Raw genomic sequence first — 16,785 nt, forward strand, 5'->3', positions numbered from 1 at the left:
CCAGCCAATCACAGGGCACATATAGACAAACAACCATTCACACTCACATTCATACCTATGGACAATTTGGAGTCGCTAATTAACCTAGCATGTTTTTGGAATGTGGGAAAAAAACGGAGTACCCGGAGAAAATCCACAGGGAGAACATGCAAACTCCACACAAAGATGGCCGGGGGTGGAATTGAACTCGGGTCTCATAGCTGTGACGTCTGCGCGCTAACCACTCGACTTGTGCACTCACAATTATTCTTTTGCACTCAAAATGTTGAGTGTGCTTAGTGATGGAGGAATAGCACCCTCAATAGTGGGGAATGGCATTTGGGTATTCCATTTAAGACACAGCAGGGGACCAAACTTCCCAAATGGAAACATTAGATGCGTGATAGAAATGAGGGTGACAGAGTGGGCGGGGCATAACAGCCTCCATCTTGAATGTGTCTGCGTCGCAACGGAAGGCCAACGCTTGGAGCGTGGTGTTGGAAGAGCAGAAATGTCGTGCCTGTGACTTGTCGGGACGCATTTTTCCCAGGAAGTTGGAGTGCGTGCCACATTCCAGACTGCGGTTCAAGAGTTCATGTAATTCATGAACTCCATCGGGGTAAAAACGTCGCTTGCTGATTGAGGCGTTTAATTTCTCCACCCTCACAGGTGTTTCCACTTATTCCGCCCGAGTGGAGCTTGTGGGCGTGGCCGGGCTCAAGCGGTTTGGCATCGAAGTCGCCCGATAAAGGTTCTACAGCAGGATCCGACACAGGCGTGCATGTGGATGCCTCGCCCCGCCCCGCCCGTCCAAACATGGGCGAGCACCGCCTGCAGGCAGGAGTGTGCTTCATTTTACGTCGGGAACATCTGACTTGGACTCAACAGTCAGCTGTCAGGACGGCCATGACACCTGGGAGCTGTCACGTTAGCTAACAGGAACACTGGAATTGGATGAATGGGGTCCGTCAGCGCCGGGCCTGGTAGCATTCTTGTTTGACAGGAATGGTTTGTGTTGGTCGGAGAATCCAAACAGCGAGGGGTCGCGACCTGGCCGTGTTTGTCTAGCAGTGAGATAGGTGACACGGCGGCGGGGGTCGCAGCCAAGCATAACTGGCTTTGGAATGACAACAAACAGAGACGGTGAGTTGTTTCCCGAAGCATTTGCTGGTGTTTCACCTAAGCCGGGCTTAGCGGCCGATACGGGGACTCCTCCTCATCCTCACAGCTGATGGGGTGCCAAGATTCTGTCAACAAACGCGCTCACAGTCACTTTCATTAAGGACTGCAATCATCTCTTATGTGGGTGTCACATGACAGTGACTCCAAACAAACATCATCCATTTTCTATACCTCATTTTGGTCAGGGTGATGGGGAAGCTGGAGCCTATCCCAGGCGGCTGTTTTCCACCCATAACCTTTCAACAGGGTACCTGTAGTTTATGGACACAATGAAAGCCCATCAATGACGACCTATGGACTATATGAGTGGACAGTATGAGGTCACGTGTCGAGAGCAGAGTAATAGCGCCATCTAGTGTTTGCCTCAGCACAACACACACAAATTTGTCAATTTTCGACGATTTTTATTTATTTATTATTTATTCATAACACAATCACAACTATAACGTCAATATGAGCAGGATTTTGTTGTCATTTATGCCTATACTGTACAATTTGCTGTTGTGTTGACATCACTAATAATGTTTCGATAAAGAAATTAACATTATAATACATGACATCTTGTTCCGGAATTGCATTGACTACAAAACAATACATTAAGGAAAATTCCATATTCACAAATCCAGAGTGATGTTATGTAAGCCAAATATTTACCAGTTTTTTTCTGAACTGAAATTATATGAATTATATGAATTATATGAAAAGCAGTGAAAACCTTTCATACATTGGAGAACGTTCTAAAAACAATTCATATGAAGAACAAGCATAAGTGACATGTTTTCTATTGTTATTTTGTTCTTATTTTCAATCGATATCACTTGCACATTCCTTTTACTTTTTCTTATTTGTTATTGTTCTGTAGAATTGCACTTTTGTTCGTGTAATTCTGCTTATTGTTTTGTACAATTTAAGTTTGTAATAAAATATATATTTAAAAAAAATTAATTTAAAAAATAAATGCAGGCACCGTAAGAGGTGCGGCCACTTCTGCGCAAGCGCAAGTGTATGTCACGTGACTTGTCGTGACGTTGCACTTCGGCGCAGTGATTTAAAAGGGCTCCACTTTCTGCCCCATTGGGATGCTTCTCACCGTAAAGAACAAGTAAGTGAAATATGGTACCTTCTTATGTCCAAGGGGTCTTGTTAAGTCCAAGGGTTCTTGTTGTTGGATGAGTCTGGCTACGAATCCACAGGGGACGCCGCTGTCAAATGTATAAGCTAATTTAGCTCCACCATGCTAACCGTTTAGTTAGCCAATGCTGACACGCATGCGCAGAGAGTTAATTTTGTTTTAACAATGAAACTAGTATGTCTTTTTGGTATCTCACACACACACACACACACAAACAATTATTATTTTTTTTAACAATGTGAAGTAGTATAATGTCTTTTTGATATTGCAATATGGTGTTATATTCACAAAGTCAAGGCATTTTGAGGGCAAAAATCCCATGGATTTGAATGAGAATAGAATAGAATACAACAATAGGTCAGAAAAGTAGAAAAAAAAAGCATAAGAGGCCCCTTTAAGGCCGTCAGTCCCAACCACTGTGTTGCAGGAAGTTATCCAATTTCACTTAATTCCAAAAATAATGATTTTATTTACTACAAAGTATAATGACAGGGAGAACAGTGACATTTTCTTCCACTAGATGGCAGAAGTTACATATTAAACCTGTATAACCACTCATTGCGTCAGGTAACAGAAAAGGCACAGTTGGTTCAAAGTATAAAATTGTAAAGCTATTGTGTGTGTGCAAACTCTTTTCCCTGATGCAATACATTATTAGACAATTTGCCCGGTAATTTAGAAATAGACAAAGCCTGGCTAACTTTTTTTAATAAGCGTCTGAATACATTGCTACAGAATCTTCAACTGTGCTTTTTGACTAAGGCGGTTGTAGTCACTGATGCATTTTTAATGACTTGTTTTGTTTGCACAAGATGTGGCAAACAGTACTGGTATTTTGAAGGCTGGAATTGCGATCTGTGTGTGTTAAGACGAGCTGGGTGCAAGAATAAAAGTGGCACTTGTATTTTTTTTTTTCCCACTCAGAACTTGCACCTTGTCGGTGGGCGTCATAAAATTATTGCTTACATAAAAATATAGTCACCCAGTTTTGTGCATGCACACACAAACAGCCGCACTAGCATGCTGTGCTAAACTAAGCTAATCTCGCTAGCTTTAATTCACGTGTCATGCGAAGAGTTTCTGCAGAATTTCGCCTGTGTTTCAGGTCACCATTTCGATATGTTTACTTCAGGAGCGGGGGATGACAGCATTACATTCACATTATGTCAATTTCCACGAGATTCCATGTTTAACGCTAAATTCCGTTTTTATTGGCCAATTGCGCGGAAATCGTAGCACCCTATTTAATAGCTGTTGTGTAGTGTAACATATGAAATAATGTGCTTTTGGCATGATCTCGACAAACAAGGTCCCGGCTAGTTTACGGGACGTTGTGGACGTGACACAATCCAGGTGCAGAAAACTGGTACGTCTTTGGACCTTATCCAGTAGGATGTATTTTGTTAGTCTTAGGTTTTCTCATTCTGCCGGGGGAATTACATTTTTTTAGCTTGTCTTGTCCACATTCTGTAGGAAGTTTTTTACCACCCAATGGATCTTGACGTCCAGATGGACCTTGACCGTTAGAATCCTGATTAGGGTGACTTTGGTTAGACTTAGTCCGTTGTTTCCTTCCACAAAGATGACTGATATTTTCTATCCACCTTGTCTTTGGTTTGGGGTTGATATTGTGTAGATTCTTCTTGAATACACTTTGGTCCATTGGTTCTCCAGTGGACGGACCAACAGTGGTTCTAGTCTCTTGACATAAACTGTGATTAGTGTCATGAGCTTCAGAACTTTGACCAGTTTGTAGAGTCGGTCGGTCCTCATGTTGACCTGGATTCCATACAACATCACAGGGTAGTGGGTCCTCACATGGACCAAAAGTTCCCGGTGGGACTTGATGAGATGAATTTACATCTTGACAACTTTTCCCAGATTGGATATCGGTAGGCTGTGACTTTTTTGTCGGTCCTTGATCAGATAGCACTTGATAAGATGGACATGCACCAATAGTATCTGGATCAGCTAGCTTTTTAGCAGGTACCGGGTCTGTAAGAGGTTTGTTTATGTGAGTTTTATCAATGGGATTTTGGCAAAATGAAACATTCCCTTTTTTGGTAATCCTTCCTAAAAAATGCAGAAGTTTCTTTAATTGGTTCTTCTTTGGCTTAATACACACATCATCTCTGGGGGGTTTAGTCTCACATGGACCTTGACTGTTAGAATCCTGATCAGGGTGACCTTGATGAGACGAAGACTTTCTAGTCCTCATAAGCCATCCAAAAAAAAGACGACTATTTCTTATCCACTTTTTCTTCCATGTAGTCCGTGAACTGTCATTGGCTAGAGCTTCTTTGAGAGGATCTTGACCAACAGAAACGCTAGCAAAATAACCGACAGTTGGCCTCGCGTCCACAGATGGACCTTGATCGGGTAAACTCTGATCAATACACTTTTGATCAGTGCAGTGGTGTTCAGGTGAACGAGGTGAATCGGTCTTCTTCGGTGGACTTTGATGTGCAGTGTCAATTGGTGGTTTGTCCTCAACTGGATGTTGGTCATGTACACCATCACTGTTGCTGGGCAGTGGGTCCTCGTACAGATTCTTGTAACGCCCACTGTCAGTGGGAAGTGGGTCCTGATGCAGAGCATCATCAAGTTCACTGTCAGTTTGCAGTGGGTTCTTATTCAGACTATCAAGCGGTGCGGCGTCACCGACCAGTGGGTCCTCACGGAGATCTTTTTTGTCTGCATTTATAGCCTCATATAGACCCTGAGAACCTGTACCATCCAACGCCAGTGGGTACTCATTCTGACACTCAGCACGCGGACTGTCTGTGGGCGGCGGGTGCTCGTACACACCCTCATAGAGGGCACACTCTGTGGACAGTCGATCCTCATGTGGACTGTCAGTGCCCAATCGGTCCTCATATTGTTCCTGATAAACTGTACTGTCCGAAGCAAGTGGGTACTTATTCTGACTCTGAGCATGAGGACTGTCAGTGGGCAGTGGGTCCTCGCACAGACCCTCATCGAGGGTACTCTCAGTGGATGGTGGATCCTCATGGGAACTGTCAGTGGGCAGAGGGTCCTCGAAGAGACTCTCATCATATGGACTGTTAGTGAGCAGTGGTTCCTTATACAGACCTTCCTTAAGTGGATCATCGCCGAGCTGTGGGTACATGTAGAAACCACGATCACCTGCACTGTCCGAGAGCGGTGAATACTCATTCTCTGCATGTGGACTGTCAGTAGGCTTCTCACATGGATACTCCTCTGGGCCTTCATCTTGTGTACTGCCAGAATGAAGCGGGCCCTCATCTGGACAACCAGCGAGGAGCGGGTTTTTTAATAGATCCTGATCAAGCGAGCAATCAGTGGGAAGTGGGCTTTCATTTTGGCACTCATATTGCGCACTGTCAGTGGACAGCGAGTCCTCATATGGACCTCGGTCACGTGAACCATCGGTGTTCCCAGATGGACAGGCCGCAGGGAGGCGGACTTTGATATCCCCCAGCTGAGAGTCTTTTTGGGAGTGAGTTAGCGTCTGCATTTCATAAAAGCTTTTTAAGGCACTGAAGAAGAACAAGAAGAACAAAACTTGAGTTAAGATTTCGGTTGGCCCTACGAGAACTTCCTTTGGTGCTTCTGAGCTTAAGGTGTTGTCATGAAACAAGTCCAACAACACTTACTACAGTCCTTTGCTGTTCTGCAAATGGCTCATGGTGAGAAATGGGTGTTGGAGTGCCTTCTCTGGGCCGATCCTGTGCTCAACATCTATTTGGAGAAGACATTTGAGGAAGTCCACAAATGCTCTGCGATCTTCTAAGATAATGGACTTTTTTTTCTTCTTGTGGAACTACATTTGAGAAGACGAGAGTTTTGTGGTTATCTTGTCTGAATGTCAATGTGTGATTGGTTGATTGAAAGCCATCACTTACTGTGACAAGCTCATCCAAGCTGTGTAGCTGCAACACTCCAGATTCAGAAATTATGCATTCGCCATTTATATCTTCACATTCCTCATCGGTCTACAGCAACAATAATAATAATAATAATAATAATAATCAGCGGAAAACATGAAATGTTTTAAAAGACTACAGTACCTTTAGCTGCCATTTTGGGAAAACGCTGTCCTTGTTCTCCTTGAAGTATTTGTGGGTGTGCAAACCGGCGCAGAGGAGGTGACCGGGTATGTTACCCAAAATCTGCACCATGTACTTCAACTGGACAGAGAACATACAGGAGCACGCCAAATCTAAATACAAAGTTCGGGATCACTCGTTTCAATCTTGTGATAACGTGAGCTCAAAGTGCCGAGTTTACAAAAATGGAAACCCAAGACAATGGACCCCTGAAGAATGAATAATGAATGGACTTTTTACTGAAAAAAAATTGTAATGGTAATGGTTTTATTTCATTTGAACATGCATCAGATTACAATTGAATGCATCACATAATCAGTTCACAGTTCCACATGTCCAAAAGGAGTAGGAAGAAGCAAAGCTTATTAAATCCTACCCCTCCATCTGGTACTTTTACAATCAGTAATCAGTTTACTTCCTGCTTTCCTAATATAATTTAAATTTGTTTTTTATTTTTATTTATTTTTTGTCACGTACCGAAGTACGAGGTGATATGAGCATACAATGACATAATGGGTACCATAGAAAGTGTCAATATAGTGATATATATAACACATCATGACTGGTTCAAGACTCTTCATCCTTGTATTTAGCAAATTTATTTAATTCATTATTTTTATTAATATTAATTTTTATTATTTTTAATTAATTTTTTATTAATTTTTATTTAGTTTTATAATTTTTTATTTTTTTTTGTCACGTACCAAAGTACGAGGTGATATGACCATCCAATGACATAATGGGGGACCATAGAAAGTGTCAATATCCATTCCATAGTTTGATTCCACATACTGAAATGCTATGGCTTTTTAACGTCGTCCTAGCATATAAGTGTTTCAAATTTAGTTCTTCTTGTAGAGAAGTATTGGATGACATTTTTAGGTAATTGGTTATTTTTAGCCTTATGTTTAAAAATTGTGTAAAAATGTGTAAAATGCAAAGCTTACCACCTGATAATTGCTATCTCCTCCAAATAGGTACTGACCCAGATCCAAGAAGGCCAGCATGCATCCCAAAGACCACATGTCGATGGCCTCGGAGATTGGGAGGCCCAGGATAACTTCAGGTGCCCTGCGGGTGACCGTGTCGCCAAAATTGTGACGCACACGGTGAAGTGACCACGTCGAGCGTAAAAAACGGAACTCACCTGTACCCCAGAGCCTGACAGGTTTTACCATGAAACGTCGCCGCCCGGGAAATGCTGCGGCACATTCCAAAGCCCACTAGCTTCACTCTGGTGGGCTTGGCCTGGTAGTTGACCAGCATGACATTGTCCATCTTTAGGTTGGTGTGGATGAGTCCAAGGCTCTTCAGGGCATCTAAGGCTGTCAACAGCTAGCACCAAGTTTACATTGATTTCAGTAGGCAACATTGGCTTCCGTCGTTTATTTGATTAGAGACTGACCTGATGCGCAATGGGACGGATGTCCACAAGGGAAAAAGTGGCCCAGTTGTTCCTCCTCATCAGGCTGTACAACGACATATCCAGAAGCTCAAACACCAAACAGGTGTAACCTTCAAATGTGAACGTCTCCAAGAAGCACACAATGTTTTTCTTGTCCGCGTCAAGAACTTTGACAGCTTTCAGCATTTCAAGCTGCAGAGAAAAGCAAAGCAATAAGAGCGCCGTCATCTGGACAAAATCTAATTAAAACGACTGATGAGGACTGGGTGACCTACTTCCAATTTAGCAACCTTCACTTTGGTGACCACTTTGAGGGCCACATCTTTTCCTGTGGTCAGGTTAGCGCATTTAAAGACTTTGGAGAATTTGCCCTCAAAAAGGATCTTCTGGATGTGGTAGTGGCTGGCCTTGGTGTTCACAAGGACTGTGACTGCCACCGACTTGGAGACTGCGAGTGGGAACACGCCGTTGACATCTGGAGACGCCGACACACGTGAAGGTCAGTGACCTCGTACTCTCACTTGATGCATCAGTGCAATAAACATGTGGACGCGTATGAAATATACGTTCAATGAAGACATCACTATGTGTAAAGAGGTTGTCAAGACGTCCCATACTGTCTTCAGCCATGTCACCATAAGACAGGGGTCTCAAACTAGTGTCCTGCGGGCCACATGTGGCCGCCTTGATATGAAAGTTTAATGTTAGTGCGGCACGCGAAAGTTTGATATGGATGCTGTATGGTATCATGTACCCAGAAAAAATTATTACATTTGATTAATTCATTCATTCATTCATTTTCTACCGCTTTTTCCTCACGAGGGTTGCGGGGGTTCTGGAGCCTATCCCAGTTGTCTGTGGGCGAGAGGCGGGGTACACCCTGGACTGGTCGCCAGCCAATCACAGGGCACATATAGACAAACAACCATTCACACTCATATTCATACCTATGGACAATTTGGAGTCGCCAATTAACCTAGCATGTTTTTGGAATGTGGGAGGAAACCGGAGTACCCGGAGAAAACCCACTCATGCACGGGGAGAACATGCAAACTCCAGACAGAGATAGCCAAGGGTGGCATTTAACCCTGGTCTCCTAGCTGTGAGGTCTGCGCGCTAACCACTCGACCGCCATGCCGCAAGTTTGATTAATGTTCATGTTAAAGGCTAAATAACTGTTAATAGTTATCCTCCCTATCCGTGTGGAAGTGGTAAGTTTTTGGCTATTTAAGTTTAAAGGAAATAACTTGAAGGCTACCCTTTAGGTCGCTAGCTCTCTAGTTTGCGAGTTAGCAGGTGTCTCAAGACCCTGCAGTTGCGCAATATGTTGTAAATAAAAAAAAGTATAAATGTGACTATAGTCGTGTTTTGTCATGTCTACAGGGCTCTAATAATGCTTTGTTCATTTTAAAAATAATTTGTCTACCCACCAACTATATGTGGTTTCTTAAGTTTTTATTATTTGCCATTTTATTATTATTATTATATATATTTATTACTGATTGATTTTCTTTATTATTGATTTGTTTATTTATTTTTCATCTTATTTTGTGTAGAAAAATAAAAATTAAGATATTTGAGAACAGTGGATTGTTTTATCAGAGCTTTTATTGTAGAAAATTGGAACCAAAGCACTAAAAAGTTTTTAATAAATGCGTTTTTTTTTTTTTTTTTTTTGGAAAACCTGATGCGGCCCAGCCTTGCCCAGACCCTAGCTCCAGTGGCCCCCAGGTAAATTGAGTTTGAGACCCCTGCCATAAGAGCATAGATATTGGCTACCTGTGATGTCTTCTCCTTGTAATCCTCTCTGCAAACCCAACATCTCCACTCAACCGACACACAACACTCACCAGCAGCATCATTATCATTAGCATCAATATGGACAACCGTCCACCTGCGGCGAGCGTCTCCTTTGTGACACCAGCGTCCTGTGTGACGTCACTTTCTGCCGATGACATCACTATCACGGTCTTCTGTCATGACGCTGCACTTCTCATGAGGTCATATCTCATTAGAGAAACACCGTACATCCATGTGGGAAAACTGAGTCCGGTAATGCAAGTAATTCCCTCTATTCCGGTTTGATTGTTGCTCCCTGGCTAGATATTGTTTTTTCAGAAATTAATAAATGATTGCTGATTTATGGTAGACTATGATTTATTAGCCAAACATATTGAAATACAAGTAATGTGTAGTATTGTGGTCACTAGGTGGCAGTAATGACACAAAAGATTGTGACATTAGCTTACATTACATTGCCTTAAAGGGGAACTGCACTTTTTTGGGGGGGGGGATTTTGCCCATCATTCACAATCCTTATGTGAAACATGAACATATATTTGTGTGAGCCATTTTGAGAGGAGCCTTCTTTTTGTTCAACAGTGGTTTTGTGGTCTTGGAACTCTGCCATGTAGGCTTTTTTTTTTGTCCAGTGTCCATCTTATGGTTGTTGTGAAGTCTTTTGTGACCCCTTGGATGAGTTGTCATTGCCTACTTCCTGCTTTTCCTACTCCTGGGAAGGTTCACCATTGTTCTGTGTTCGCCATTTGTAGATAATGGCTCTCACTTAGGGCTGGGCGATATATTTATATTTCTTTTTAACATGATATCATCAAAAATAAGGTATATCGTTTATATTGATATAGACTGGATTTGCGGTCTCAATATGGCGCCACTTGAGTGCAAGCTAGTTACGGGAGCTCCATGTTTTCCGCTGCGTTTTTAGTATTTTCGTGAGGAAAAGCGGTAGAAAATTCATTCATTTTCTACCGCTTATCCTCACGAGGCTCGCGGGGGGTGCTGGAGCCTATCCCAGCTGTCTTCGGGCGAGAGGCGGGGTACACCCTGCACATATAGACAAACAACCATTCACACTCACATTCATACCTATGGACAATTTGGAGTCGCTAATTAACCTAGCATGTTTTTGGAATGTGGGAGGAAACCGGAGTATCAAAATACACATTTACGATAAAATGACCAATTCATTGGGTTAAGTATTTCAAGTTAAGATACTTGTATATATATTTTTAGGGGTATGTGACTGTAAAAAGTATTGCACCAGTAGTCCATCGCAACATAATGACAAGGCATTGTTGTTCGCTTCTCTATGTTGTGTGTGTGTGTGTGTGTGTGTGTGTGTGTGTGTGTGCGCGAGTGTGCTATCGACATGGATTTGAACGACAGTCACCTTATTTGGCCCAAATTAAAGTGCTCAACAATTTTTTACGCAGTTTATTTTGTGATTGTGAAATATATTCTTTTCAACCAATATCGATGCCAGTTGGTGGTGGCGGCCAGTCGTAAACGGTCCCTTTTTTAACTTTGTCGTCTCTTTGGCGATGACAGCCAAGTATATGGAACTGAGTTATAAGTGACTTGAACAATGCATACTTGAAACGTTCTTATCTTTTATTGCTGGGTAATCAGCCGGTGCAATATGCACTCGGTGTCTGTGATCGATTCTGTTAGATGTCCTGCAAGTCTGGAAGCTTCTGGCTGCGGGATCTATATTTGACTTGGATGTTCCCACAACAATGTGGACTTTGGACCACGTGATGTGCGCGCATGCACGGCGCTGAGCCCAGTGTCTAAAGTCTCAAGAGACCGTTATCTTTCAATTCTCTGAACGTAAAATTTGCCATTGTTGGCGCATTTGCCTTAGAAAGTTCAAGTCAGCCCAAGTGGGTCAAGTGAGTCCCACCCACTGTTAAACGGAACCACTTGGACCAAACGTTCGTCTTTATCAAGCACTAAAACATTTACTGTCGTTTTTTTTTTTTTTTCAATAGACGTACTTGTCAATCATGGCGCTGACCTCCTTAGGCTGTAGTCTGTCGCTAAGCAACTTAAACACTGATACCTTTCTTGTATATATGTGTGTGTGTGTGTGTGCTGACATTAACAAAGATTACCTCAAATAAACCAATGCTGCTTTGGTCCAGTGACCCCTGCGTGACTGGACCGGCCCCAATATTTATTTTGGAAGTTGACCTCCAGAGTCTACAGCTGGCAGGACAACATGACCATGAGTACATCCTCCAAATGGCATGGCAACAATAACAATAATAATCATCATTAGTATTACTCAATAAGCACTATTTGCATCTTAATGTTTGTTTCAAGTACGCTACTTTTATCCATTTCTAGCAAGTATACACATATGTGTGCATGCTTGCACACGTGCATGCTTGCATCCGTGCAGGCAAGCACGGCTACAACTAAGGACGTACAGTATGAGGACATGTAAAGTCATATAAGGATGCATCAAAAGAACATTGTGGCATCAAAGTCTGAGGATGTCAATCTGTATCAACATAAAGAGATTGCGGCTTCAAAGTCTATGTAAGGATGTAAAGCATACAGTATGAGCATAAAGATATTATGCCATCAAAGTCGATATGAGGACACGATGTGCCAGAACATCAAGAGTACAAAGAATAGCATTTAGTGATGTCTGGAGGCTTTATTATGGTGGCCTTATGAATCTATTTCAATATTTTTTCTGTTTGTATTTTTTATTTTTTTTACCAGCATAGAATTTGTGCTTTTTGGGTTTAGTGAATACAATATCCATTAATTAAAACCTTACATTTGTTGATGGAATACAAGTCATTCAGAAATGGATGGAGCCTGGCTGACTTTTCTCATGGGATGTCAGGCTCAGCACATATTGATACAAAATCTTTAACCATCCGTAATGGCGGTGCTTGTGGTTAAGGAAGATGTAGTAGCGGTGCAATTCCATTCACATTATTATTCATACTATTATTCTTATATACAAGACACCTTATTTTCTTTATACAATTAGCAAGATATGGCAAATAGTGCTCTTATTTTGAAAGCCGGAAATGTGTGTTGAATGTCTGACGGTTATACGAATAAACAGGCCTCTCATGTTTACTTGCACGTTGTCAGTGAGCATGTAAAATGCTTGCTTAAAAGTGTTAAAATATAGGCATACATACACAGAGCCACCCCAGCATGCTCTGCTAAACTAAGCTATCTTAAATAGCTTCCAATAGCCCCAATAAGCAAGATTGTAGTTTTGATAGTAACATGTCAATATGTCGAGGCTAGCAAAATTATCGACTTTGTTTTTATTTATTGTGTGATGTAATGATTACCTTGACAGGCATGCGGCGCTAAACAAAACTTTGGAGGCGAGAGATGAGAAAAATAGACATGTTGCCATGTGCGTGTGTCTATTTTCCTCTTCTTGTCACGTTTTAATCTGGCAAGATCTTGTGGCACCCACACTGTCGGCAGAGAGCATTCTGATTGGATACTGACCAGCACCACAGAGGACCCTGTGACCATGACCTGGGAGAGTAGCTCTTGGACTGGAAAGATCCGAAACGAGCAGTCAGTGAGGAAGAATTTTTAGCTTTAACAGCCTGAGGGGGGCGAGTGAGAGGACACTGTCACCAGAACGGAGGACTCAAGAGGAAGAATCTCGGATGGCCGAAATCAATTTCAAACATCTAATTAACGAGGACCAAAACATGACGTCCAACCAAACCTAATCTTCATCATCATCTCTCCTGTTCCTGTGTCAGCAGACATTTGAGGACGATTTGCTACTTTTGGATGATATTTGCATTGAGACGCAGCCAAGAGTGTCAATGTTTGTGCAGTGAGGTCCCATGAGTTACCCAGAAGCTACCACCAGAGGGCACCACTCCTCTGCACACAGGAGGGTGGCTGCCTGACGGGGCCCCATCACATAGCTCACATAGCTTAGCTGAGCTAACACAGGCCAGCTAAGCATGCAGGAGCACCGTACCCAACGGCCAGCCCAGCCTCGCCCCGATTGGCCTAGCAGGAGGTCAGCTTCCTGCTGATTGGCTCCAGACGACACCATCTGACAGCGTATGCAAATGGACCTGTCAGTAGAAAGGCTTGAAGAACAGAAACCGCTCGCCACTGACGCAGCACTGCGAGCTGCAAGAAGACCAGGAGCGACCTGGGAATGTTCTACTAGGAACTGCTGTCAGCTGTCAGACCACTTGGATCTGCTGCTTTTTTTTTTTTCCATGAGTGCTGCCAGGTGAGTGCACGTTTTGAAGAATTCAGAGAGCCGCAAAGATGGAGACAGTCGCTTCTGCTCGGCGTCCAAAAATTTCTTTTCTGGTCAATCTAGTCCATGTCTAACTTTTGAAGGTCAAAAGTTTGGAAGAGTTTACGGAGAAGTTTCTAACTGCGTTTCATTTGACCCCCCTCCCCCCGCACTCTTTGCAACCCCACCCCCTGCCTCTCTTTGCCTTCAACCCCCCACCCCCAGCCTTCTCAGGTCGTTGAGTCCGTCAGCGATGCCAGGTCCAGTCATGCCCATAGACGTGGCCATGAGGTTCTACATCAGCCACTCTCCTCCCCCTCTCAGAGGCTTCCTGAGCGCCTATGAGGCTCCTCGACACAGAGCCAAGAACCGAGCCAACCAGGCGGCTCTGCGGCCCTGCCTGAGCAGCCAGCAGAGGCCGACCCAGGACGACGGCTGGAGCGGCAAAGGTGTGAAGAAGAAGGTGGTGTTCGCCGACACCAAAGGCATGTCGCTCACCGCTATCCACGTCTTCTCCAAAAACGAGGACGAACACGACGCGGCAAATGCGGAGGAGTTGCAGTTCGACATGAGTGACTTGGAGAACGCCGCCATGGAGCTGAAGATCAGCGCAGTGCGGAACCTGACTCTGGACTTTAAGCAGCCCTCAGCCGACTACCTGGACTTCCGGAGCCGCCTGATCCGGAACTTGGTCTGCCTGGAGAACTGCTCGCTGCAGGAGCGATCACTGACCGGGACCGTCAAGGTTCGCAATGTGGGCTTTGAGAAGTTTGTGCAGGTGCGAGCCACCTTCGACTCGTGGGCCAGCTTCAGCGACGTGGACTGCACCTTCATGAACAACGTGTACGGCGGCCATGACACCGACACCTTCGCTTTTGTGCTGGACCTGCCCACCCACATCCCCCCACAGAACCAAGTCGAGTTCTGCATCTGCTTCAAAGTCGGGGACCAGATCTTTTGGGACAATAACGATGGCAAGAACTACGTGATCAAGCACGTGGGTTGGACCGGTGGATCCTCTACGGGTTCTGCTGAACAAAAAAAAGCAGCAGAGTCCAGAAGCGGGGGAGTAAAGGTTCTGGAGATGGACCTGGACCAGTTTGGCAGTCCTCGCATGTGTAGCGGCTTTTTCTCGGGCTGGCAAAGCTGGGGCCATGTCGACACCGCCGTGCCGTACTGGTGAGAACCTTGGCCTGGGTGTGGTAGGAATCCACCGACCCGTCCAGCTGGAATCGAACGTGCACTGACTGATTACGTCCTTCATATTGAAGGGGAACCGAGCGCTGGTCCGAACGTACGCAGGATTGTCTTGGACTTGAAATGCACCTTGAATATACGTGCTGATGTCATCAGATGGCGACCGCACGTGATTGCTTTGGCGGTCCCGCTACATCGGCAGCGGTCCGAATGTCTTTCATAGTTTGCACATTCTGTATGTATGCGTGTGTGTGGCTGTCAATCAAATGTTTCCTTGAACTTTTATGGCACAAAATGTTGACTTGTTTGGAATAAAAGTTTATATTTCTGCACGTCTCCTTTTTATTTTCCCATTTTTGATGATGATGATGAGTTGCCATGGAGACATCTTCATGTCATGTACAAAAGGGGTTAAAGTTCAACCCGCCGGGCACACATCTGCATCGAGGGCTGGACCGCAGCATCATGCCAAAAACATTCCTGCTGGATCACAAGTGGAATTCCATGCAGGAAGTCCACACGCGGGTGTGGTGTTGCGACTTCCTGTTTGTCTCAAAGGCGCCGTGCCATTGTCACGCTCACGGTTGCAAGGGAGATAAGCGCTGCCTTTGGCGTGAAATGTGCGTTCGCCGTCACGTGCAACCCCCGCAAGCGTGCGGCCGCTCAAACATTAACTGGCACGGTAGAGGTCACCGGACGTCCATTTTGGACCCCGGGTGCCGCTTTTGACAGCCTGTCATTAAAGCTACAGGTGTGCAGGCGGATACGGACCATGGCCCTGCTGATCAACGAGCACTTGATCCTGATTGATCAGCAGGAAGATGGTGCGCTTCCTTGTCTCGTTGTGACCTCCCCCCTCCCCCATAGGATGAGATAACCTTTTTCCACGTGAACAAAGGTGAACATGTTTCATGTGAACATGTGTGACCACGTTGCCAGCGACATTCTTCGAGCTTTTTCTTCACTTCCTGTCAGGCCGGGAAACGACCTTCCAAAGGAGGCAAGAGTGCAGCTAGCTTGCGCTAACACGGTGGTTTTAGCTTGTTTTGGCTGTGCTAACGTGAGCTGCAAAATTGTGCTAACTTTGACCGCCACCTCTGCACATGCTAATGTTAGCATTGTGCTAACCAAAGGTTAGCACAATGAGTTCATGAGTTCAGGTAAAGATGCACGAGTCCGAACCGCGACCACGCTATCACGCTGGTGTGTGTCGAAAGAAGTTAGCAGGCTAATGCTAACTGGAGCAGCTAATCAGCCGCTTCAGGACGGCTCCACAAAGTTCTTGAGACTTTATGGTCCTCGTGTGTGCTGATAAGAGAGCGGTGATAAGACAGGCGGAGACGTGAAGATAACGATAAAGTTGCTCAAGTGGGTCAGCTCTGGTTCTGATTGAAGCTCTTGCCGGTGCTCCATCTCTTGAGTGTTCCTCAAAGTGGGAGGGGCTCCACGGTCTTCCTGATGCCGTAGCGTGGTCTTTCACACCCTTCCTGTCAAGGTGATCGTTGTGATGGATCAGTGACAGCCGGAGTAATGCAACACTCTGTGGGATCACGCCGTGAGAGCGTGATCAGCTGCTGGATGCTTTGGGGGGCGGGGCTACATGTTCTGCTTTTGTCCACTGACTTGGGGATCACATGAGGTCTGGGGTGGGTGGGCAGGGCTTATGTGAAATGGACTGAACGAATGAGAGGCAATATTGCTAAGTCAACATCAAAAGGATGTGTATTAGTCAAATAAACAC

The 16,785-nt window shown here is 44.5% G+C and overlaps 1 protein-coding gene across 2 annotated transcripts; it reads left to right on the plus strand.

Moving 5' to 3' along the window:
• Window positions 1–2,127: 2,127 nt before the first annotated feature.
• On the plus strand, window positions 2,128–15,376 carry LOC131104355 (protein phosphatase 1 regulatory subunit 3C-B-like). Of its 2 annotated transcripts, XM_078793877.1 has the most exons (3): window positions 2,128–2,263; window positions 7,362–8,288; window positions 14,073–15,376. In XM_078793877.1, exon 3 carries the CDS (start codon window positions 14,101–14,103, stop codon window positions 15,028–15,030), a length of 930 nt encoding a protein of 309 aa, XP_078650003.1. In that variant the 5' UTR covers window positions 2,128–2,263; window positions 7,362–8,288; window positions 14,073–14,100; the 3' UTR covers window positions 15,031–15,376. The 2 variants fall into 2 exon arrangements, with proteins under 2 accessions (XP_078650003.1, XP_057907418.2); XM_058051435.2 differs by lacking the exons at window positions 2,128–2,263; window positions 7,362–8,288 and adding an exon at window positions 13,724–13,838.
• The last annotated feature ends 1,409 nt before the right edge of the window (window positions 15,377–16,785 follow it).

The sequence above is a fragment of the Doryrhamphus excisus genome, linkage group LG10 (assembly GCF_037039965.1).
Source record: "Doryrhamphus excisus strain RoL-2023G ecotype Guam linkage group LG10, RoL_Dexc_Guam_v1.1, whole genome shotgun sequence".
Taxonomy (NCBI): domain Eukaryota; kingdom Metazoa; phylum Chordata; class Actinopteri; order Syngnathiformes; family Syngnathidae; genus Doryrhamphus; species Doryrhamphus excisus.